This window comes from Pantherophis guttatus, chromosome 9 (genome assembly GCF_059756535.1).
Source record: "Pantherophis guttatus breed Tessera chromosome 9, ASM5975653v1, whole genome shotgun sequence".
NCBI lineage: Eukaryota > Metazoa > Chordata > Lepidosauria > Squamata > Colubridae > Pantherophis > Pantherophis guttatus.
Genome location: NC_142071.1, coordinates 25553659 through 25579138, shown reverse-complemented (window position 1 = coordinate 25579138; position 25480 = coordinate 25553659). Strand labels below are relative to the sequence as shown.

The 25480-nt window shown below is 42.8% G+C and overlaps 1 protein-coding gene across 3 annotated transcripts in view; it reads left to right on the top strand.

The window, feature by feature from the left end:
* The window catches only part of IGSF9B (immunoglobulin superfamily member 9B), a 121159-nt gene that overhangs the window by 72988 nt on the left and 22691 nt on the right, over window positions 1-25480 (top strand). For 2 of the 3 annotated variants that reach the window (XR_015729340.1, XM_087875667.1), the window contains exons 11-17: window positions 4058-4208; window positions 7093-7216; window positions 11798-11973; window positions 14616-14842; window positions 18222-18306; window positions 21412-21573; window positions 22827-22872. Coding sequence is in view for 2 of the 3 variants with exons in the window: in XM_087875667.1 (XP_087731793.1) it covers window positions 4058-4208; window positions 7093-7216; window positions 11798-11973; window positions 14616-14842; window positions 18222-18306; window positions 21412-21573; window positions 22827-22872 (971 nt within the window). In the remaining variant the exon portion in view is untranslated. The remainder of the gene's footprint in view (window positions 1-4057; window positions 4209-7092; window positions 7217-11797; window positions 11974-14615; window positions 14843-18221; window positions 18307-21411; window positions 21574-22826; window positions 22873-25480) is intronic. The other variant, XM_087875668.1, reaches the window with a different exon arrangement.

Sequence of the window (25480 nt, the reverse complement as noted above, 5' to 3'; positions counted from 1 at the left end):
ACAATCTGGGTCCTCATTTTACCCACCTCGGAAGGATGGAAGGCTGAGTCAACCTTGAGCCTGGTGAGATTTGAACTGCCGAATTGCAGGCAGCTGGCAGCCAACAGAAGTAGCCTGCAGTATTGCATTCTAACCACTGCACCACTGTGGCCCATAGTAGTCCAGAGTTAGGCCATCCTCCCACACTGTGAATTTGGTTTGAGATTCATTGCAGCAGATGAGGACTTCATCTGGGAACTGAAGATGGAAGGAGATCTTGGCACTGAGGGGAGATGTTGAGCTCCACTTCTTACACCTCCCTGTAAGGTCTATCTCAGTTTGTGTTGGGTCTTCAACTCCTAGAGTTGGGAATGACGGGGGGAGCTGAAGTCAGGCATAAGTTAGATGGGCCAAACATGGTGGAGTTAACCAATGAGACCATATTGATGTAGAGGGAGCCAACTTGGGGGAAAGACCAACGTGAGACACAATAAGAGGTTCAAACTTCAGCGTTTTGACCTTGATTTTGTGGCCTTTCTCTTCTCTCTTCTGTAGGGTCTGATATTCAGACTTTTTAAAAAACTTTCCCCTTACTCTTGTAGTTCCATACTGGGCCCCATTGAGGTTCTCATGCTCTTCATGTTTTGGGTCCCTTTGCTTCACGTGGTCTCCATCCATTTCTTTCCACCAATATGGGCCTTTTTGTTAGTACTAAACCGCAGCCAGAATACTCCTGGTTCTCACTTCATCCTAAGTTTAAAAGGCTGGACTTGGGCAGTAACCACACACTAACTGACTCCACTTTAGCCGAGCTTAGCATCTTCTCTGAATCAAGACAGTGTGTTTAATTTTTTTAAAAAAGTTTTTTATTAATCATTCCAAATTAAAAACATCGGACATAGATATGACATCACTGGTTCAGAATATCTTCCAACACTTTAAACTAATACAAATTATATTAATGTTAATATTATAATATAATTCTTTAACCTTATACGTTATTTATACATAACATCATATTAACAATCTATATGGTATTTCTATACAATTATACATACTTGTCTATAATCTATACCTGTATCTATCTATGCAATTTACATACATATTTATCCGTCATAACGTATATATTTCTCATCTAACACTACACCTTTGTCTCGGCTATGTTTGTTTAATTTAAGGCCCATTGTGGCTGGTAAACTTGATCATGATGGAGTACTAAAATCTGGATTGAAATAGCTTCAGCAGTGAGTGAACCTGGTACAGAATCATCAGTGAAAGCAGAAGGACATCTCTTTCCATGTATCTTTCCTTGAGCCACAGTGGTGCAGTGGTTAGAGTGCAGTACTGCAGGTTATTTTTGCTGGCTGCCGGTTGCCTGCAATTTGGCAGTTCAAATCTCACAAAGCTCAAGGTTGACTCAGCCTTCTGTCCTTCTGAGGTGGGTAAAATAAGGACCCAGATTGTTGAGGGCAAGATGCCGACTCTGTAAACCGCTTAGAGAGGGCTATAAGTCTAAGTGCTATTGCTAAAGAAGGAAGAGAGAAAGAGGAAGGAAGGAAGGAAGGAAGGAAGGAAGGAAGGAAGGAAGGAAGGAAGGAAGGAAGGAAGGAAAGAAAGCAGGAAGGCAGGCAGGCAGGCAGGATGGACTGTGGTGGCACAGTGATGAGAGTGCAGTACTGAAGACTATTTCTGCTGACTGCTGGCTGCCTGCAATTTGGCAGTTCAAATCTCACCAGGCTCAAGGTTGACTCAGCCTTCTGTCCTTCCGAGGTGGGTAAAATGAGGACCCAAATTGTTGGGGGAAAGAGGCTGACTCTGTAAACTGCTTAGAGAGGACTGTAAAGCACTGTAAAGCGGTATATAAGTTTAAGTGATATTGCTAGCAATGTCCCAGGAAAAGTGCACACCTAATTAACATCCTTTATCAGTCCTCCAACAGGAAAGAAGCTGCCTTTTAACCGAGTTGTGACTTCATCAGTAAACTAGTAATTTATTAAAGGGGAGGAAAATCAGTGGGTCTTTAGCTCCCTCTTCTGTTCTAGAGCAGTGAAACAGAGAATTAGGCTGGAATATTTACTGGAACTGCACGCTTCAAGAATAATTTCAGAAAGACCCAAAGAGGCTGCTTTCACGAATAGCTGAGAAATTCTACGATTTCTCAAGTTCCAAAGGATTTTGTATGGAATCAATTTGGATTCTTGCACAGCTTGATTGATCAGGTATCTAAGCCTCTTGGCTTCCTAGCATGACCACCAATTCAAAAAAAAAAAAAAAAAAAAAAAAAGAGGATTTCTGTAAGAGAAGCCAATAAAGATCTCCTTTCTGAGGTTAAAATTTTGAGCATTCTTGGAGTCGGAAGCCCTTAGACATTTCATGGAACGTGATCCAATTTCGCTTGATGGTGTGGCCAATTCCATGGAACTTGATCCAATTTATGTTTATGGTATAGCTAGGGGTGGGTTTCAAAATTTTTAGCAAGGGGTCCTCTGGGTGGGCGTGGCCATGGTGGGTGTGGCCTAGTTGGCCTCCTGCACCACAGTGTGTGGGGGTCTTTTGCCCTCCCCAGGCTCCGGAGACTTTCTTCGAGCCTCCGGGAGGGCCAAAACGGCCTCCCCAGGCTCCGGAGGCCCTCTGGAGGCCAGAAATGGGCCTGTTTCTGGCCTTCCTGAACTTCCAGTCAGCCCGTTTTTTGCCCTCCCCGAGCCTCCATGTGCGCCCTGCACTTACCTGCATCCAAAATAGGCCGCGTGGGAGGGATGAGACGGGATGGGCGGGGCCAGCCAGGAGTGGAATTTGGGGATTCTCTGAACTGCACAGAATCTTAGCTAGAGGTTCTCCCGAACCCCTGCGAACCCCCAGTAGCCCACCCCTGGGTATAGCTGAGTCAGTTATAAAATGAACATCCCTCCCTCCTCCTTTACCTCTGGAAAAGGTAGACCTTTGTGGCTCTACCTCGGGGCTGCAGGGGACATGAGAGATGTGCTTATGCTCCATCATTGCCAAGATTTTTTTAAAAATGGTCATTAGCCTCTGCAAGACTCAAGAGACTTCTTTTCTTCTTTGACCTTCCCTCACTCTTTCCAGAGCAAAAATGACCTGAAATTTGGAATCCAGCAATTCTGGAAGGTTGAGGGGACAGAAAAAGCAAGGAATGGGTGCGCTGGGGAACCACAGGTTGTCCACCCTGATCAGGGCAATAGATTCCTTGCTCAACATCAGTCCATTCCCTTCTTTGCAAGCCATCTGCAGAGGTTCCTGCTTGATGCCACTCTTGCCATCCCTGTCTTCCTTATCCACTTGGAGGGAGCCCATCTTCCACTGCCTCTTTGGCCCATGATCTCACCCCGTTCCATGGCTTTGAAATATTGTGGCCCATCGGGCTAGCTGCCGAATCAGACAAGGAGGAGGAGGTGTGGGGAGAGCCTGGACCACCTTTGAAGCCTTTGGGAAGGCTCTGATAAGGAAACAGCATCAGAGAGAGAGGCAGAGCCGGGGCCTTCTGTCTGCCCCTAGGTGGAGAGGCAGTTGTCTTTCGGGCCTAAGCTGAGTGAGGGGGAGGAATAGATGGGGCCCATCCCAGATACATGTATGGAAGGAGAGGAGAGGAGAGGAGAGGAGAGGAGAGGAGAGGAGAGCAATGGAGTGCAATAAGCCGGCTCTCAGGGAAAAGAAGTCGTAGACACTAGCCAGCCCCTCCTTGGCTGGGAAATAAATAGTAGGGGTTTGGGAGTGGCTGGTTGTCTCAGACAACTGTTCACTTTTAGGATACAGCAAGCAATTCGGATTTCTTGTCCAGGTTTGTCGGGACTAATTACGTTTGCTTTTTGTTTATCCACATGAATAAAAGACTGTTAAAAGGGATTTCTTTGTACTCATGAGTAAGTGGCTTATCATTACTTTCTAAGGCTGGGTCAGAACGTGGCGTTTCTCTGTCCGAGATCCCCTCCCACTCCCTAGCAGACAGTAGCACCCTATGTCCAGATACTTGCAACATACCTCTGAGTTGTCTCTCTGTGTGTGTTCCTCCCCATCCCTCTCTCTCCTTCCTTCCCTGGGCCTTCTCTCTTATTTGACCAAGGTAGGGAAGCCTAGTAGAAGTAGGCATACCACCCTTCCCAGTGGAAGCCTCCAGTTCCGATCTCTCAGTAAGGATGACCACGGAGAATGGGAATGCGTTGCCACCAACATCGTCACAAGCATCACGGCAAGCACACATCTGACCGTCATTGGTAGGTATGAGGTTGGGAAGCATTGTTGATATGATCACCTGGTTGATCATTGGGGAAGACTATGGACACTGGTGACATTTCTGCTCTAGGTTTTTAAATTTAAAGTTTTATATAGCTGCTCAACAGTGGTGGGTTCCTCCCGGTTCGGCCCGGTTTGGCCAAGCCGGTAGCGGTGATGATATGACATCACCGAACCGGTTCTCTTTGTTCGGGAGCTGGGCCCTCCCACCCCCCGTTATTCTTACCTTTTATTTGGCCCCGTCCCCAATCTATTCGCTGCCTCCCGAGTCCCAGCTGATCGGCTAGAAGGAAAAAACTGTTTAAACTCTTGCCACGGGGCTTCAAAGGGCCGCCCTACAGCTGATCAGTGTTAAAAGGCAGTGTGGTGGTAGATCAGTGCACTCGAAAAACAAATGGGTAGACCGGTGCCTCCAAAAACAAATGAGTAGACCAGTGCCTCCAAAAACAAATAGGTAGACTGGTGCCTCCAAAAACAAATAGGTAGACCGGTGCCTCCAAAAACAAATAGGTAGATCAGTGCCTCCAAAAACAAATGAGTAGACAGGAACACTCCAAGAACAAATGGGTAGACCGGTACAGCTCTGCAAGCAGTTAAAAGCCTGGTAGACCAGTACCTCTGCTAAATCCTAAAGAATTATCACATGACCATCAAGCCACGCCCACAAAATAAGCCACGCCCACAGAACCAGTAGTAAAAAATGTTAGAACCCACCCCTGCTGCTCAATACACAAAAAATATGATTTGGTATGGCAAACAACCCCAATAACTGGTGGTGGTTTCCCCAGTACCACAACTAAAGTGAATAACAAGAACGAATCATACAAATTAGAGCCTAACAAAGCTGGTTGGATGACTTGGGGCCAATCACCAGGCAACTTTGATTTCTAGTCCCACCTTAGACATGAAAACTGGCTAGCTGACAATTGGGCCAATTGCCAGGAGATCGTGAGTTCTAGTTCTACCTTAGGCATGAAAACTGGCTGGCTTACTTTGGGCGAATCAGCAGGGGATGGTGAGTTCTAGTCCTGCCTTAGACACGAAAGCCAACTGGGTGACTTTGGGCCAGTCACTCTCTCTTAGCCCAACGTACCTCCCAGGTTTGTTATAGTGGGCAAAACAGGAGGAGGAAGGAGTATTAGAAATATGTTTGCCAAGTTGAGTTCTTTAGAGAAATAATGCCGTGTTTCCCCGAAAATAAGACCCTGTCTTATATATTTTTTGAACCCCAAAATAAGTGTTTGGCCTTATTTTCGGGGAGGTCTTATTATTTTGGGGCGCGTGGAACAAGACGGGAATCCTCTTGCCCTCTTACCTGATTTCAAGCTCTGTCTCCCTAAGTCTAACCAGAGGAAATGTCAGGGACCCGCTGCACATGTGTTTAAATATTTTCGAGGAGGGGAGGGCTTATTTTCGGGGGAGGGTTTATTTTAGGAGGAGGACTTATTTTGGGGGGAGGTCTTATTTTTGGGGAAACACGGTAATAAAGTAGGATATAAATCATACAAATAAGGCATTCTGCCTCACAGGACATGATCTCTTCAATCCTGATCCAAAGCCTGAGGTTTTGAAATCCTTCTCGAAGGCTAACAGGATTGGGGCCAGTCAGATCTCTGTGGGGAGGTGGTTCTGCACAGCAGGTGCATTAATTAATTGGAGGAAAAAAGCTGGAGAGTACAGAGAAGCATTTTGTGAGCAATAGCATTTTCCAGGGTCTTTTTTCTCACTTTCAATTAAATCTTCCCAGTTCCGTCTTGCTTATGATTCTGCTCTCCCACCCCCACCCCCCACCCCCCACCCCTTGCCAAGCCCTGATCATTCTGCAATTAGGAGAAGCTTCCTGGAGAACTTCCATTTAAATATAGTGATATTATATTTGATTTTGTTTGTTATCGAATTGTTTTCCTCTTTTAAGTGAAAGCTGACTGAGTGACATCCTGAGTTGCTTTCTGCATGGGGTCTATATCCTTTTGCGTAGGTTTCTTGATGTGTTTTAGTTTATCGGATAACTAGCTGGATACCCGTGCTTCGTTATGAAACTATGTGATCGGGCATGATAAATCGACACTAAAAGCTTAAAACTTAATGTAGAATGTGTAACTCCGTAGCATCAGAGCGTGTTAATATAAGGCAACTGGCAGTTGGAACAGAGGGGGAGGGGGAGTAGAGTCCCAGCCTACAGGCCGGATGAGTCATGCGCTGGCCAGGCCCACACCCGGTTTAGCGAAGGGGTAGAATCAGAGAGTGTTTTTTTTTTTAAAAAAAATTAAAAACAAACTTTATTCAATATAAAAAGATAAAAATTATACAAAACAGTCTTAACTCTAAAAAAATACAATTCTAAATTACATGCATACTAAAACTAACAAACAGGATTATCTCTGTATAATATTTAAACATGTGAATATATATATACATTAACCTTGATTTCTTAATGACGGTGTATATTTGTTACCTTTAATTTCTTACTATATTTGAGAGAGTGTTAATATAAGGCAACTGGCAGTTGGAACAGAGTTCTTTTCAGGTGGGGAGGGGGAGTAGAATGTCTAACTCCTTAGCATCAGAGTGTGTGAATATAATACTGTATACGAAATACTAATGATCTGATGATCATTTCGAAAAATCCTTTCTTAGTGAGCACCTACATGCCAAATTTCAAGTTTGTAGGGTTTACAGTTCTGAGATTTCATGATGAGTGAGTGGTATTTGGCTTTTATATAGAGAGATAACACAGGAATGTTAGGGTTCTCCAATGATCTGTATTTGAAAGGAAAATCTATTGGTTGCCTCCTTTCTTTCATCCTAGTTTAAACTCTGTTGCACTAATCTTGATGGTCCTAATTTCCCTCTCCTTGTTTTCAGGTACAAGTCCCCATGCCCCAAGTAATGTGCGTGTTGCTGTTTCCATGACCTCAGCCAACGTTTCCTGGGAACCTGGCTATGATGGCGGATACGAACAGACATTCTCAGTTTGGTACGGCCCTCTGTGAGTCATCCCAGCATGCTTTGCTCTCTGCTTCTTTTCTTTCCCAGTTGGCCAATGTGAACAGTAGACTTGAGTCCTTGTCCTTCTTAAACTGAGTTCTCTTGAATGTTGATTGTGTAGCAACAATACACAGGTACCCCGTTTGAATAATGAGAGTTTTGCAATCTCTGATCTTGATTAGCTGGCATAGGGAATAGGGCTTTGTCTATCCCTTTTTAAGGTGACTTTCCCATTGTGAAGAGATGATCAGTGACATTTAAATCGTGCTTTCCTTCCATGATGGAACCCGAATTACTCTTCATGGAATTTGCATAGACCATTCTATCACGTCAAATGCTTTCTTGGACCTCATACGTTTGATTTTCAGTTAAACAGAATCCATCAGTAATCTCCAAGTCAGGATTTGAATCATGGAAAAACAATAGATTTAGATTGGCTCCTGTGGTTATCCTAATCTGTACAATGAAGCAGTAGCTTGCATTCCTGAGGAAACAGCAGCTGCAAAGGGACTGGTGGGAAGGTAAGGTCTTAAATATTATCTTTCACCCACCCAACATGATATAGATATGATATAGATATAGATATAGATATAGATCTATATGATATGATATAGATCTAGTATTGATCCATTCTTCCTGTGAAAGCAAGAAACAAAGCAAAACACAACACAACAAAACAAAAACAAATGTCTTCCACAATTCACTAAACTAAAGGCATCCAAACAGCAACATATCTGTGATCCATCTTCAGACACCTGGTCTCAAGCAAACAAGATGTAATAAACCTTCAAACATAATAGTTGAGTTTACCCAACATGCCGATTTCTAAATCTGACATAATAGTGCTTTATTCATGTGATTTGTTGGGCCCAAATAAACTATACAATGGCATCCTTTGATGGTCTGTTTCACACAACAGCTAAGAACACAGTTGGATTTCCACCCCATGCTTAACCAAACGTCTAATTTAGCTGAATCTAGTGTTGTGTAATCCTCCAATTGGTTAGTATGCTATACATCCTATGTATTACGTAATCTATCCTTCTTCAAGAAAACGCACCCTCAACATATCTAAAAAGCATCAGCTGGAAAAAGCTGGTGTATCAAATTTTATGTGGTGATAAAGCTATTCACATCTGCCTTCTTGTAAATTGGATGAAATTGTTATTTAGAAGTTGTCTTCCGAGGCTTTTAGCAAATATTAATATTTGCTAAAAGTCACTGGAATTTAATGGTCCTATATTCATGAGTATGCACCATGCATTATATCTCTAAAATATGACATACCAGAATTGGACTTCAGACAATTTACATTCTTCCATACATCTACTGTAGGTTTAACTCAATCCGGATAACTCTAGGTGCCAATATCCATTTTGTATTGAAAACTTTCCCTTCCTAATCATCTACTTTGTCCAGGTTCTTCCTTTGTAGGGGGTTTAATTTTAGAAATCACATGTCAGTAGAAAGTTGATGGTTAGCTCACACTTCATTTCCCACCTGCAGCATCGAAGAGTGACATGGAAGTGTGAAAAAGCTGTCATACCAGAAAGGTATCTGGACTGCTTATGCAATATTTTTCAATATTCCAAAATAGCTGTTTAGATTTTACCGAAGAAAATATAGGGCATGCCAGTAAGCTTCAAAATTCCTCTCCCCAATAAAGCTATGCCAGCATCTGGAGTCCCATTGAAATAACTACCGTATTTTTCAGAGTATAAGATGCACTTTTTTCCCTCCTAAAAGAGGCTGAAAATTTGGGTGCGTCTTATACTCCGAATGTAACGGTGCCCAAAATGGCTACCCGGAACAGCTGCTGCCTTCTCTTACCCCTTCCGCGCTTCGCCTGCTTTAATCACTGGAGCTCCCTTTTGAAGCTGTTTTTCAGCCCCAATGTGAGCGAAGCAACCTTCCGTGCTTTGCCTGCTTTTCTAATTGCTGCTCCCTCCGAGAATCAGCTGTGCTTTAGAAGCTGTTTTTTAGCCCCAATCTCAAAACCAGCAAGCGAACTAATGTGCTGAAGCTGACCAGGCTAAGAACTAGCCAGATGAATACTCGGTAGGCAGATTTTTTTTCCCTATTTTCCTCCCCAGAAACTCAGGTGCATCTTATACTCCGCTGTGTCTTACACTCCAAAAAATACGGTATTCAGTTGTAGGTCTGAAGGCATTTAGTTGAGGTTCTTCTGAAAAGGGGGGAAAAATAAAAATTAGATAGGTTATTTCATACATAGGTTATTTCCTGGGGTGGGAAGTCCATCCACCTTTCTTTAAATTTCACTCCTTGAGTCAGTTCACAAGTCCTTTTGGTGTTGATTAATCAAATGAGGTATGTGAAAAGATCTCTAAGGTCAGATTCCATAGGTTTCTCTAGATTTGGGGGGGGCATATTACTGGTATTTAAGTAGTAGCAGATGAAACCAAAGAATTCACCAGCAGGAGAACTTAGAACATTGCTGGAATTAGCTTTGAGATCAGTGGACAAGTTAGATAAGACATTGGACTTTCATTGCTATTGCAAATCCTTATCACTGCAACAAACCTCCTTTCCTTTAAGCTGATTGGCATTATCTCAGTTGGCTAAATAAGAATATAGCCATTGCCTTCTGTATTAGGTTGCCTATTTTCTTCCTATCCTTCTTTCTTCTTTCTGCCTCTGTGTCCTCTCGTCATCCCATTCGACCAGGGAAATCTACTGGTAACTTAAATATTAGATGCACAAGTCCGATAATAAAGAACTGTTCTGATTTTTTGGAAAGAGGGAAGGAAATTCCGATAGGGAGGATGGATTCAAGAGCAGTGACAATGAGTGCACCATTGGGAGACTTGAAGGAACCGGTTAGGGATGATTTTTCTCACCTTGGAGAAAAATCAACATAGCCAAAGAAAGTCTCCAAATAAATTGGCAATCCCGGTTTGGTTGTTTCAGTGTTTTATCTTCAGTGGCTTTGGCTTGGATTGGGGCCAGAAGGGATGAAATTGTAGCTTGGACTTCACCGTTGCTGAAATGGTGTCACAGGTGAATAAGGTTGAAAGCAACGTGCAGCTCAGAGGGTCATATGGCTGTCGAGCTGAGGACATCTGAGTTAGCTTAGTCTCCACATATGTGTCTGCCATTTGAGTTGGTCTTAGACTGTGAAGAGAGCCACCCTTAATGAATGTTTACATCCGCCTGCTGAAATAATCAGACGTTTATGGTGAGATGCCAACGGGCAGCAGGATGGCTGATGCGCAGACGTAACATTTCTCGTCGTTAGTGCACTGCTTGTGGCTTTCATGAGTTCAATCAGTCATGCCATTTGAAAAGCAAGATGTGTGCTCAGGTATCAGAGAACAAGCAGAAACTGGGTTGATTATCCTATCCGTTTGCGGCAGTTGTCATAAACGTAGGATGTAAACCTTGAGATACCCAAGTGCAGAGTTTTTATAGAGGGGGAAATAGAAGAGCCTCATGCTAGTCCTTTGAACCCACTCAAGATACCTTTTTATTTTAAAAAAAATAATAATAACCAAGTTATCTAATTCAGATTAAAAAAGAAAACACTTGACAGAATGTGAGTAGCATCAGTGGTGGTATTCAGTTGGTTCGATCCGGTTCGGGCGAATTGGTAGCGGCGATGGCAGGAGGCTCTGCCACCCACCCGGATGTCATCACGTCCCGGTTTTGATGATCTGCGCATGTGCGCACGCTCACATTTCCGAACCGATAGCGAAGGTAAGTGAATACCACCTCTGGCTAGCATATGTTTAAATGGCAGCCAAAAGAGATGTGTGTCAACTTGCAAAGCTTTCAAGTTGCCATGAGCAGGAGGGAGAGAGAACTGAAGTGAATTCCATACATTCTTTCTGACCTCAATCAGAAGGAGGGTGTTTGGTTTCACAGCCAGCCAAAGTGGTTAATTGGAGAATGTGATTTATGACATGGCCAGAGAGGAGGGGAGAGACAGGGTCATAGGGGAACTTAAATCTACGTAGGATCAGTCCTAACTGCATCCGAGTATTGCCGGAATGGTGCTCCTAATAAATGAATATATTTCCTTTGAAGTTTGGATCATGGCTCATGAATTAATTAGGGCATCTTTCGGAAACTTGACAATGTGATGTTGAAGGATGGAGATTGCCTTCCTTTGTTCTTTTCCGCTTGTTCCTTGTAATCAAGTGACGCAGACTGAAGTCAACATGCAAACAGGATGTATTATTTGCATGATGGCTGGCTGGGGAATTCTGGGAGTTGAAGTCCGCATGTCTTAATGTTGCCAAGTTTGGCAAACCCTTGATTTAGGTCACCAAATTCAATTTTTTTTCTCTCCATATGGAATTTAGATGACTGATGCAATTTCTTAAAGTGTGTGTGTTGTGTCTCTCTCTGTGTGTGTATGTGTATGAGAGATTAAATAGGATCCTGGCATCAGAACCAATCCCCAAACAAGCCCATTGTTCAGGAAGAAATTATCTCTGCTTTTCCTTTATGGTCCCTTCTCCATCTCTTTCTCCTGTTTTCTCCTTCTTTCTTTTTTTTCTCTGCGATTCTTCCTTTCTGAAGAACCTGCTCTTTGGATGGTCTTTTCTATCTCTCTCTCTAGGATGAAGAGGGCACAGTTCGGACCTCATGATTGGCTCTCCCTTCCAGTACCGGCTGGTCCCAGTTGGTTGCTTGTGGATAACCTAGAACCAGAGACTGCCTACCAGTTCAGTGTCTTGGCCCAAAATAAGCTGGGCACAAGCTCCTTCAGTGAGGTGGTCACCGTAAATACTTTAGGTGAGTCCTGGAGATGGATGCTTTCCACTATCCTTCTTTTCTCGTACCCATTCAGCAAAGTTCTAGGTAGACTTATGTGCAAAGTCTACTGTTCCATTTCACTTCCAATTTTGGGCATCAGGAAAGCCAGGAGTTTTCCAGAAAGTAGTATTCCAAAATTGGAGGCTTCACATGATTTTCCGGACATTGTGTTCTTTTGGAATGAACAATTAATTTCTGGAAAACATCTGGACCACTCCTGGTAGGGCTGGATAGGTATGATTCAGAACAGGGGTGAAATGCTCCTGGTTCAGACCGGTTTAGCCGAACCGGTAGTAATGGTGACCGGTGGTTTGGTGAACCGGTAGCGATGGCAGCGCGAGGTTCCACCTACCCGCCCAGTTGTCGTTACTTCCTGGTTTTAATCAGGAAGTAACCTGCTTTTTACCCTCTGCCCATAATAACTATGATTAATTTTACTAGTTTTATTTGTATTAGAATGTGCGACTCCCAGGTGCTACTGTTCACGCATTGATTTGATATGTATGTAAAAAATAAAAAACTTGGGGAAAAAGAAGATACGGAAGTTTACAGGGAGGGGTCCTTAGCAGTTCTTCTTTTTTTTTTTTAATTTGATTTATATGCCGCCCTTCTCCGGAGACTCAGGGCGGCTTACAATGCGTTAAGCAATAGCCTTCATACTTTTGTATATTTATACAAAGTCAGCTTATTGCCCCCACAAACTGGGTCCTCAATTTACCTACCTTAGAAAGGATGGAAGGCTGAGTCAACCTTGAGCCTGGTGAGATTCGAACCTGCAGTAATTGCAGGCAGCTGGTCTTAATAACAGGGTGCTTTAGACCACTGTACTACCAAGGCTCTTTGGTAGTTCTTGATCTAGCTTGCTCAAAAGATTGTTATGCTAAAACAACTGGAGGAAGATGTGTGCTATGTAGATTGACTCAAGCTCCTGGAGAAAGAGTGGCATGCAGATATCTCTGTTTTATTCCTGGTGGAGTCCTGGACACGCTCTGAGTTTGGTTGTTTCCTCACAGACATTTCCTGACCCAACTAGGTAACATCATCAGTTGATCATGATGATGTTACCTAGTTGGGTCATCATGGAACATCTGTGAGGAAACAATCAAGCTCAAAGAGCACCGAGGACTCAACAGTTCAACCCTGAGCTACAAATACTCACTTCTATTAGTATTTTATTCCACTTTGAGGCTCTTCAAAATCGCATTTTCCCAGGGCCTCTTACGATAAACAAACTTAAGTTAAAGAGGTCACAAAAAAGGGAGAATTGGTGAAGGATCTGAATGGAAGAGAAAGGGGAGACAGAAATTCCAGAGAAGGGTATTCAGAAGAAGGACAACATTTTGGTGGCTGGATGCCACAGACACATCACAAGCCACTGGGGAACAGTGGTATGAACTGTGATGGGTCAATGTTTTCTTGTTTTTGGACATTGGGGAAAAGGAGAATTGGAGAAGGCTTTGATTTTTTAAAAAACTTTTAAAGATTTAATTGTAGAATCGTCACTATAATTTTATGGTGGTCCCTACTTTAAAATACTAAAAATGTGTGATTCTGTTCTGTTCTGTTCACCCCTGATTTCAGGGATGAAATCCAGCAGGTTCTCGAGAACCAGTAGCGGAAATTTTGTGCAGTTCGGAAAACCAGTAGCGGAAATTTTGAGTAGTTCGGAGAACTGGCAAATACCACCTCTGGCTGGCCACAGAGTGGGGTGGGAATGGGGATTTTGCAGTATCCTTCCCCTGTCACGCCCACCAAGCCACACCACACCCACCAAGCCATGCCCACAGAACCAGTAGTAAAAAAAATTGGATTTCACCACTGTATTGCACTATACAGTAGAAATCAATATAGTTACTGCCCTGGGATAGAAGCTGTTTTTCCGCCTATTTGTCCTTGTTTTTATTGTCCTGTACCGTCTACCAGATGTGGGGGCAATAAGATGACTTTGTATAAAAATATACAAAAGTATGAAGGCTATTGCTTAACGCACTGTAAGCCACCCTGAGTCTCCGGAGAAGGGCGGCATATAAATCAAATTAAATATATATATATATATATATATATATATATATATATATATATATATATATATATAGTCATAAGTGGGAGGAGATGGGTGATAGGAACGATGAGAAGATTTAAATAATAGTGGCCAATTACGTTGGCAAATCACAACTTCAGCCACAACAATACACGAGCACACAATAGATACAAACTTAAAGTGAACTGCTCCAAACTCGATTGCAGAAAATATGACTTTAGTAACAGAGTGGTTAATGTCTGGAATGCACTACCAGACTCTGTGATCTCATCCCCCAAACCCCCAAACCTTAACCTAAAACTGTCTACTGTTGACCTCACCCCAGGTCTGTAAGGGGCGTGCCTACCATCCCTATCTTAATGTTCCCTTTAATTGTACTCATTTTATGTATTCATTTCATGCTTATACTTATATATATTATCTAATATGTACTCGACAAAATAAATAAATAAAAAATAAATGTCTTCTAGAACTGGACGTTCGTGCAAATTAATGCAGTCTTTTCCTATCCTGGTTATTTACTTTTTTCCTCTTCTCTTTTTCCTTTTTTTTTTTTAATATTAAAAACCAATATCTTTAGCATTCCCTGTCACAACACCAGAACCTCTGGTGCTGGTTACTCCACCAAGGTGCCTAACAGCTAACCGGACTCAGCAAGGTGTTCTCCTCTCATGGCTCCCTCCAGCCAATCACAGTTTCCCGATTGACCGGTATATCATGGAATTTCGGGTTGGAGAAAGATGGGAGATTTTGGATGATGCCATCTTAGGGAGCGACACTGACTTTTTTGCCAAGGATTTGACTCAGGTAGGTGGAAACTCTGGAAAAATGGTGAGTGACTTTTTTCTCCAACCTTTGGACACTAGTCTTATTGTCGAAGCAATGTTGTGTGACTTGATGGAACAGGACAAACATAATTGCTTGATGTGATATCTGTGGCGTGTTCTGCCCCAGCTACGGATCTCAAAGAACGCAGCACACACAAACTCTGAACAAAACTTAGTGTACTCAAATAACGCAGTTTTAGCAAATGCCGGCTATTAATAAGCGTTCTTAACAGCCTGCCAGAATTCCACAGATAAGATAGTCACAGTCTTACTGGAGTTGGCAGAAAGCCCAGAATCAAGGTTGCAGAGAAAATCCCAACGCGATGATTAGCGAACTAAAGTTGTTTCCTGCAGCTTGTTACAAGCTGCATTGTTTCTTAAATAGGCTAAGGGCGTGGCCAATTAGCCCCAAGCCTTACTCTCGAGGAGACCTCCTCCTGAGGAACCACTCCTGCCTTTTGGCAGCTCTGCGTGCATTGAGAAGAGGCTCCTCCTCTTCATCCTCTTCACCTGAAGGTTCACTGGAGGTTCTGAAGGCCCTGACTGAATCCCCGCCTCTGGCACCACATCTTCTTCAGCCTCCTCGCTGTCCGACTCAAGCGCCGGCTGCACAGGCTGCTGGCACAGTACCACACCAGCCTCCTCATCGTCAGGATCAGCAACAATCCGCGCAGGCCACTGGTGGGCCACAACACACGGTGGCACTGTGGTTAGAATGCAGTATTGCGGGAAAACTCTGCCTGTAGCCTGGAGTTCGAACCTGACTGGCTCATGGTTGACTCAGCCTTTCATCCTTCCAAATTCAGTAAAATGAGGACCCAGATTGTTGGGGGCAATAGGCTGGATTGTAAACTGTTTAGGGAGATCTGTAAAGCACTGTGAAGTGGTATATAAGTCTAAGGGCTATGTCTATACCTCACATTCCAAGTTGATGGCATTAAAAGTTCCAAAACAGTTAAACTATTTGGCTTAAATAATATATTCCCCCCCCCATGTTTTCCATTTTGATCAGTTCAGCAAAAACAGAACAGAAAAAAATGGAAAGGGATAGAATATATACATATACATTAGTTACATCGCAGTATAACCCCCAAATTTTGTTGTTGTTAGTTGCGAAGTTGTATCTGACCCATTGCAACCCCATGGACAACGTTCCTCCAGGCCTTCTCGTCCTCTACCATCCCCGGAGTCCATTTAAGCTCACGCCTACTGCTTCAGTGACTCCATCCAGCCACCTCGTTCTCTGTCGTCCCCTTCTTCTTTTGCCCTCAATCATTCCCAGCATTAGGCTCTTCTCTAGTGAGTCCTTCCTTCTCATTAGGTGGCCAAAGTATTTGAGTTAACCCCCAAATTAATTCACGTTAATTAATTTTTTTTAAAAAAAGAAAAATAATTGTATTGCTGGTGTTGCATAAGATTCACACTGAGGTAAGGTTTGAAGTGAGAATTCAAAAGGTGAGATTTAATACAACGACTAGGAAAAAGTAAAAAGTAAAAGCAAAGAAAAAGAAAAACCAGAAATAAAATAGACGTTATCTGTAAGGAAATGTTATCTCATTTCTCTTTTCTTGTTCCTGCTCCCCTGTTTTAAATTTTATTTAATCTTGTGAGACCCTTGGTATTAAGTCTTCTTGATTCTACCTGGATTTGACTTGTGCTTTTGTTGGATTTATCTGGGCTGCTGTTATCTTTTATGATTATGTCGGGGATGGTCCATCATCTCTATTTCATGGTAGAAGCTACCCTATGGGATTCTTTTCAAGACAGAAGGTCAAGGTGTAAATCCCATTATAAAATAAATCAGAATGTGGATTCATAAATAATCAACTCGCATGAATGCTTGTTTGAATGGATCTATAGGGAAAAAACCTTTACTGCAACCCTGTTCAGAAGCAAATCTATTAAGTTAGTGGGACTTGTTTTCATATAGGAACATAGAGGAGTGCAGCTGAGCTGTAGGAAGCTTCATGCTACGCTTGCCAGATTGTCAGAGGTCCGAGCTTTGGAAAATGGGTTGTCTGGTTTTGCTACAAAGTTAATAGCCTATGGATGCTGCATTTGCTCCTTGGACCCAGAATTGTGGGGTCCTTGGTGGTCTCTAAGGTTGGTGGTTTTCTTGCAGATGATTCATTACCAAACCAGGTGATATATTCAGTGTTGTTATCAAACAAGGTGACAAAATAATAATAACCAAGTTATCTAATTCAGATTAAAAAAGAAAACACTTGACGGAATGTGAGTAGCATCAGTGGTGGTATTCAGTTGGTTCGATCTGGTTCGGGCGAATTGGTAGCGGCGACGTTACCTGATGGTGTCACCTCGATTGGTAATGAAATGTTTTCAAGAAAACAACCAAGCTCAGAGAGCACCAATTGTAATTGTAAAGTTTATTGTCATTGTATGTTTATATACAGTATACCCATAGAACGAAATTCACATAACACCCAGAGACCAAGCCCAACACACATGACAATCCTCAGTCACACCCCCACCCACCAAAATTTCCCGACCCCTAAACTACCTAAGCATCCACACAGCAGACCAAGTAATGCTGTCCAACTGCTCACTGATGGTGGCCCTTTAGTTCATTGTTGAGTGCAATTATAGCTCTGGGATATAAACTATTCAGAAGATGTGTGGTCCGAGTTTTAATTGTTCTGTATCTTCTGCCAGAAGGCAACAGTCCAAAAAGATTGTAAGCAGGATGGGAAGAGTCTCTGAGAATGTTATGCAACTTCTTCAAACAGCGAGATTCGAAGATGTCGTCCAGGGCTGGTAGCTGGAGCCCGATGATATTCTGGGCAGTTTTAATAATTCTCTGTAGAGCTTTTATGTCCACTCAGAGCTGCTCCCATACCATGCAAGAATGCCGTATGTCAGGACATTCTCAATGGTACTGCGATAGTAGGACAGAAGTAGATGCTGAGATAGATTTATCTTCCTGAGCATTCTCAGGAAGTACAGCCTCTTCTGTGCCTTCTTCGCAAGTATGTCATCATTCATAGTCCATGAGAGGACCTCCGAGATATAAATGTCCAGAAAGGATCCCACATTTCAATCCTGACCTGCAAATTCTATCCATCTTGGAATTCTCCAAAGGATTGTCTTGCGTCCTACTGTTGGGGAACTTTTGGCTTTCCAGTGCCAACACATTCAAAGGGTGGCCAGTGGAATAAGAATTAGTTCTACTTAATACAAGTAGCTGAACTCAAGTCTGGTTCTAAGGAATATTTTTGCCATCTCCCTCCCCTCCCCTGCCTCCCCCCCCGTAGGGAATCACTTGCTACCTTCAATAGTGATGACATTGGTTTCCATTAACATTCTTGAGACTAATGACACCTGTGTGTTTCATGTTGTAGGACACGTGGTACGAGTTCCGAATTTTGGCTGTCATGCAAGGTCTAATTAGCGAACCCAGCAATATTGCTGGAGTCTCCAGCACAGGTAAGCAATGATATTACTTGCCTTGGCAGGCAGGCGTTTAGCCTCTGAATCTAACCCAGTTCTGAGATCTTCTCAATCAGCTCTAGGACCAGGAAGTCTTGTTTTGAGGATTCCCCCCAAAATTAAAAATATTCTTCAGTTTAGAGCAGTGTTTCTCAATCTTGATCATTTTAAGAGAAGGTGGACTTCAACTCCCATTATGCCCAGAAATTGCCATGAAAAACTTATATAGTAGTGGCCAAAATTGTGGAAAACCTTTTGAGAAAAGTGTATTTTCTAAAACTAGCTAATAACACCATTTTCTTTTGGAGTAGTACCATAAAATGGTATGGAGGAATGGAAGAAAGAGGGAAAGCTCTCGGAGGAGTTACAGCACCACCTGAAAAATAGCTCAACAAACTTCAGGACATGAGAATAAGGCTGTAGAAATCATTCAGAGAGGAGCTCCAAGCAAAGAGTTTATCAAGGTTATATATGACTTTAGGGCACTCTTTCCCAGTCTCGTCAACTTTGGATGGACTTCAACACCCACAAATTTCACAGCCAACCAACTAGGGAAATAGTACTTTAGGATGATTCAAAGCACTGAGACAATAATGTTTTTTCTTTCTACAGTAGTGGCCAAAATTGTGGAAACCTTTGGGGAAAAGTGAATTTTCTAAAACTAGCTAATAACACCACTTTTTTGGGGGAGTAGTACCATAAAATTATATATCAATGGAAAGATAATTTCATCAAGAATGTAATGCAATCACTTTTAGGAAGGATTTGCTATGAGAATAGCAGTTATAATATAAAGAAGAAAAGTGAAACACGTAGAAAAAAACGAGATATACAAAAATGATCACCATATCAGTTTATATTTAGTTGGGTAACCTTTAGCATGAATGACGGCCTTACAACGTCTTCCCAGGGAGTGAACCAAGTCTTTTAGTTCTGCAGCTGTTATCATGTGAAACCAAGATTGAATGATGGCTTCTATTGACTGGGTTTTATTGCTGGGTCGTTTCTGACTAACAAATTTCTTTCGTCGGCTCCATAGATTTTCCAATTGGGTTAAGAAGATCTGGGCTATTCCCAGGCCATTCCAGCAGTGGAATAGGATTATCTTGAAATTCCAAAAAAGAAAATGGTATTATTAGCCATCAAAGCTCAAAAATACACTTTTCCCAAAAGGTTTTCACAATTTTGGCCACTACTGTATTGTGGGGTTCTTGATGCTCACAAAGCTTGACTGTTTTCTTTCAAACATTTCATTACCAACCTAGGTAACATCTTCAGTTGTATTATATTGTTAAACTTGGCTCTGCCAATTGGCTGTGGCCTGGATAGGGGTATGTCACATTGCAGGTGTTTACTGGATAAATAGAATAGAAGATCTCAGCTCCATTCTATGATATACACTCCCCCCACCCCCGTGATCACAGTTATTTCTTGTTCGTTTTAATCTACTTATTGTTCTACTCTTTTAATCTTGCATACTATCATTTTAATCACATTGAAAATCATCCAACAAAACAGAACAATGAGATGGGTGACAAATGCATTTCAAATCTGTGGTGGGTTCCTCCCGGTTCGGCCCGGTTCTCCCGAGCCGGTAGCGGTGACAATATGACATCACCAAACCGGTTCTGCCCCCCCTGCCCCCCAGTGCCCCCCCACTCCCCCACCCCCCGCATTACTCTTACCTTTTATTTGCCCCCACCCCCAATCTATTGCTGCCTCCTGAGTCCCAGCTGATGGCTAGAGGGAAAAAAACTGTTTAAACTCTTGCCGAGGGGCTTCAAAGGGCCGCCCTACAGCTGATCAGTGTTAAAAGAAAACAAATGAGTAGACCAGTGCCTGCAAAAATACATGAGTAGATCAGTGCCTGCAAAAATACATGAGATGATCAGTGCCTGCAAAAATACATGAGATGATCAGTGCCTGCAAAAATACATGAGTAGATCAGTGCCTGCAAAAATAAATGGGTAGACCAGTGCCTGCAAAAATACATGAGTAGATCAGTGCCTGCAAAAATAAATGGGTAGACCAGTGCCTGCAAAAATACATGAGTAGATCAGTGCCTGCAAAAATAAATGGGTAGATTGGTATAGCTCTGCAAGCAGTTAGAAGCCTGGTAGACCAGTACCTCTGCTAAATCCTAAATAATTGTCACATGACCATCAAGCCATGCCCACAAAATAAGCCACGCTCACAGAACCGGTAGTAAAAAAATTTAGAACCCACCCCTGTTTCAAATGTATCAATAAATAAATATTCTGTGACTCATTCTTGATAAGCTTGTTTATCATGAGGAAAAGAACCGTCATAATAATTTTTTAAATGAAAATAATAACATCCTTTTTTATGTCTGGAGAAGAGAGATAACATTTGGAAGAGGCTCAGATAGACATCCACTGATTCATTGGAGTGTAAGTCGGGTGGGGTGGGAAGTAGGCCAGCACAATCAAATTTATAAGTTTCTGTTATTATAAACAGAATAATAATATAATAATAATTTTCTTGACTGTACACCGCCTTGAGTCCTACGGGAGAAAGGCGGTATAGAAATATAATAAATAAATAAATAAAATAAATAAATAAACCAATCTTTAAAAAAGTCATTTTAACCGTCCTGTAGAGTTTGATTTCCCAAACTGCCTCATATAGAAGAGCTGTTACGTATTCCAATAAAATGGTAAAAGGTAAAGGTTCCCCTCGCACATATGTGCTAGTTGTTCCTGACTCTAGGGGGTGGTGCTCATCTCTGTTTCAAATCCGAAGAGCCAGCGCTGTCCGAAGATGTCTCCATGGTCATGTGGCCGGCACGACTACATGCCAAAGGCACACGGAACACTGTTACCTTCCCACCAAAGGTGGTCCCTATTTTTCTACTTGCATTTTTTACGTGCTTTCGAACTGCTAGGTTGGCAGAAGCTGGGACAAGTAACGGGAGCTCACCCCATTACGCAGCACTAGGGATTCGAACCTCTGAACTGCCGACCTTTCGATCGACAAGCTTAGCGTCTAAGCCACTGAGCCACCGCATCCCTCTACAGGTATTCCTGTACGCCTCTCCAAACCTTACTTCTACCCACGTCTCCTATCTTCTTTTCTACCCAGACATATTTCCACAGCCAGAGCTGACTGACGAAGGATTGGCGCGTCCGGTGTTGGCGGGCATTGTTGCTACGATTTGTTTCCTCGCTGCCGCCATACTTTTCAGCACGTTGGCGGCCTGCTTTGTCAACAAGCAACGCAAACGGAAGCTCAAACGCAAAAAAGGTGAGGACTTTCCTGCTGATCCTTTTTGGCGATCAGGTGAAGGTAGGCAGGCTTGGAAAAGGGGAGAGGAAGGAAGGCATCCAAGAATATCCAGGCATTCGTCTTTCAGGGAAGAGAATGTAAGTTCAAATCCAGATGTTCAGATTCCTGGTGTCTGATGCATCTCTTTTTCCAAAGTCCATCAGATCCTAATGTTAAGCAATGAATCACTGACTTTTAAGGAGCTGTGTCAGGGGTGGGCAATTAGAAACTGGGACTCTTGTGGAAGGCCGAACCTGTAGGCCTGTGAAAGGTCTCTGGAAGCCATCTTTTACATCTAGGCCTTCAGGCCTGCCACATTTACTGCTGTGGGAAACTGGAAGGGAGGATTGTATGGAGCATGGGTGATAGGTAGTCATAATAACATTCCTTTCTCAGAAAGTCAAGGCTGTCTTGCCCTGCACCTGGGAGGATGGAACTAGGAGGCCTGTCCAGTTTGGACCATGCTGTAATTGGACCATGTGATGGACTTGTGGGTGTTGGGCAGGGACTTGGATTTTCCTTTGGGGTGGGGAAACCCTGGAAGCTTTCAGATTTGGGTTTCCCCAGATGTGCCAATGTGATATCTCTAAATAAGTGTGATGGGGACAGGGAAGGGGAAGGGAAAAGTGCAGAAAAGTAGGGCAAAAGAAAGAAAACGAGTTGACTTCCAACTTCCGTTGGTGCAGTAGAATAACATCAAACCTCAACTTTTTACTTTTACATAATAGTGTAAATTAGCCATTTCTAGAACAACAAATCTATCTAACTCAGGGGTGAAATCCAGCAGGTTCTGACAGGTTCTGGAGAACCGGCAGTGGAAATTTTGAGTAGTTCGGAGAACCAGCAAATACCACCTTTGGCTGGCCCCAGAGTGGGGTTGGAATGGGGATTTTGCAGTATCCTTCCCCTGGAGTGGAGGGGGAAATGGGGATTTTGCAGTATCCTTCCCCCAGGAGTGGGGAGGGAATGGGGATTTTGCAATATCCTTCCCCTGCCACGTCCACCAAGCCACGCCCACCACACAACGCCCACAAAGTCATGCCCACAGAACCGGTAATAACAAAATTTGGATTCATCACTGATCTAACTGGTAAAGCCCAAAACTAAAGTTTCATTTTTTTCCCCCCACCTTAAGCACAAAGTTCAGAGTTGACTATTTAAGGAACCTAGTTTCTCATTCATGGATCTATAATGGTCTGTTTCCCACTTTCTCCTTTTTTATTGCTTTGTAGACCCTCCTCTCTCTATTACCCACTGCAGGAAGAGTCTAGAGTCTCCGTAAGTATTTTGCATTGTGAGCACAGAAGCTATAATTCGATGGACGGTTAGCCAAAAGGGGCACTGCTGACGTCAATCTTCTCCAGCTTGATGTTCTCCTAACACTTTAAGGTCCCACATAAAGATCTTCTAGACAATCATACAGAATCTGTAACCCTGGGGAGGCAAAAGAAACGGGAGATGATTGGCTTTAGTTGAGCGTTTCAGAGCTCCAATTGCAGCAAACTCAGGTTTCTCATGTCTGGAAATAGGAATAGCAATAGCACTTACATTTATATACCGCTTTCCAGTGCTTTCCAGCCTTCTCTAAGTAGTTTGCAGAGTCAGCATATCGCCCCCAACGATCTGGGTCTTCATTCTACCAACCTCCGAAGGATGGAAGACTGAGTCAACCTTGAGCCAGTCAGGATCAAACCGCTGGCAGTCAGCAGAGTTAGTTTGCAATACTGCATTCTAACCACTGGGAAGGAGGGAAGGAAGGAAGGAAGGAAGGAAGGAAGGAAGGAAGGAAGGAAGGAAGGAAGGAAGGAAGGACTTAGACTTATATAGTGCTTCACAGTGCTTTACAGCCCTCTCTAAGCGGTTTACAGAGTCAGCCTCTTGCCCCCAACAATCTGGGTCCTCATTTTACCCACCTCGGAAGGATGGAAGGCTGAGTCAACCTTGAGCCTGGTGAGATTCGATCTGCCAAACTGCTGGCAGCCGGTGATCAGCAGAAATGGCCTGCAGTATTGCACTCTAACCACTGCGCCACCGCTGCTCTTAGGGGTGCAGGACGTTTCAGTGCTTCATCTCAAGCAACTCATTGTACATAGCAATAGCAATAGCACTTAGACTTATATACCGCTTTACAGTGTTTTACAGCCCTTTCTGAAATTCATTTTTCACCTTGGCTGAGTTTCCTTTATATCTCTGGTCACCAACACTTTATTTATTTTAAATCTGACTCCCCTCTACCCTATTCTGAAACAAAGGTGATATTCTTTAAATAAAAACTGTTAAATAAATGGCAAATCAGTCAGAATCTATCCACAGGCCCCCTCTGCCTTCAGGATTCACCCAGAATCAGATAGATGGATCAATGACAGGAGGCATTTATATAAAATTTAGAGCATCATTGAAGCCAGGATATCTCTGGCAAGAGCTGCATTCTCACAATCGAAGTAGGCATTATTCACAGCTATGTGCTAATAGCAACAGCAATAGCACTTAGACTTATATACCGCTTCACAGTGCTTTACAGTCCTCTCTAAGCAGTTTTACAGAGTCAGCCTCTTGCCCCCAACAATTTGGGTCCTCATTTTACCGACCTCAGAAGGATGGAAGACTGAGTCAACCTTGAACCGGTCAGGATCGAACTGCTGACAGTGGGCAGAATTAGCCTGCAATGCTGCATTCTGACCACTGGGAAGGAAGGAAGGAAGGAAGGAAGGAAGGAAGGAAGGAAGGAAGGAAGGAAGGAAGGAAGGAAGGAAGGAAGGAAGGAAGGAAAATAGCAATAGCACTTAGATTTATATATCACTTCACAGTGCTTTTCAGCCCTCTCTAAGTGGTTTACAGAGTCAGCATATGGCTCCCAACAATCTGGGTCCTCATTTTACCAACCTCAGAAGGATGGAAGATTGAGTCAACCTTGAGCCTGGTGAGATTTGAACTGCCAATTTAGAGGCAGCCGGCAGTCAGCAGAAGTAGCCTGCAGTACTGCACTCTAACCACTACGCCACCATGGCTCACAGAAAACAGTTGCACAGAGGAGCTGGTCCTATAGTCCTAAGGCCTTTAAGAGAAAATAGATCTTAGTTAGAACTTGTTATTGTGCTTATTGTTGAAGTCCGTGGTGCTTTAATGAGTTTGCCTTCAAAGTCTGACATTCAGGTTATAATTTGGAAAAACATCTTCACAGCCCAGTTGTTCCTTGGCTTTGTAATCCTCTCAGAAGTATATTTTAATAAGTCCATTACTGCTTGGAGAAAAAAATAACCTGTGGTTTTGTTGCCTCCCATAACAAAGCTGAGGAAAATTGTTAGCCTTGGTTCTCCTCAGAAAAGTGTATATGTGTGCATTGTTGTGTACAGAGTATATACAAATGAGCTGAGAAAGCCCACCTCAAAATGCCAAGTCAAACATTACAGTAGTGGCTAAAATTGTGGAAACCTTTTGGGAAAAGTGTATTTTTGAGGTTTGATGGCTAATAACACCACTGCTGGAATGGCCTGGGAATAGCCCAGACCTTAACCCAATTGGAAAATCTATGGAGCCGACTAAAGAAACTTGTTAGTCAGAAGCGACCCAGCAATAAAACCCAGTTAATAGAAGCAACCATTCAATCTTGGTTTCACATGATAACAGCTGCAGAACTCAAAGACTTGGTTCACTCCATGGGAAGATGTTCTAAGGCCGTCATTCATGCTAAAGGTTACCCAACTAAGGATTAACTGACATGGTGATCATTTTTGTATATCTCATTTTTGCTATGGTGATCATTTTTTTATATCTCGTTTTCTCTACGTGTTTCACTTTTCTTCTTTATACTGCAACTGCTATTCTCATAGCAAATCCTTCCTAAAAATGATTGCATTACATTCTTGATTAAATTATCTTTCCATTG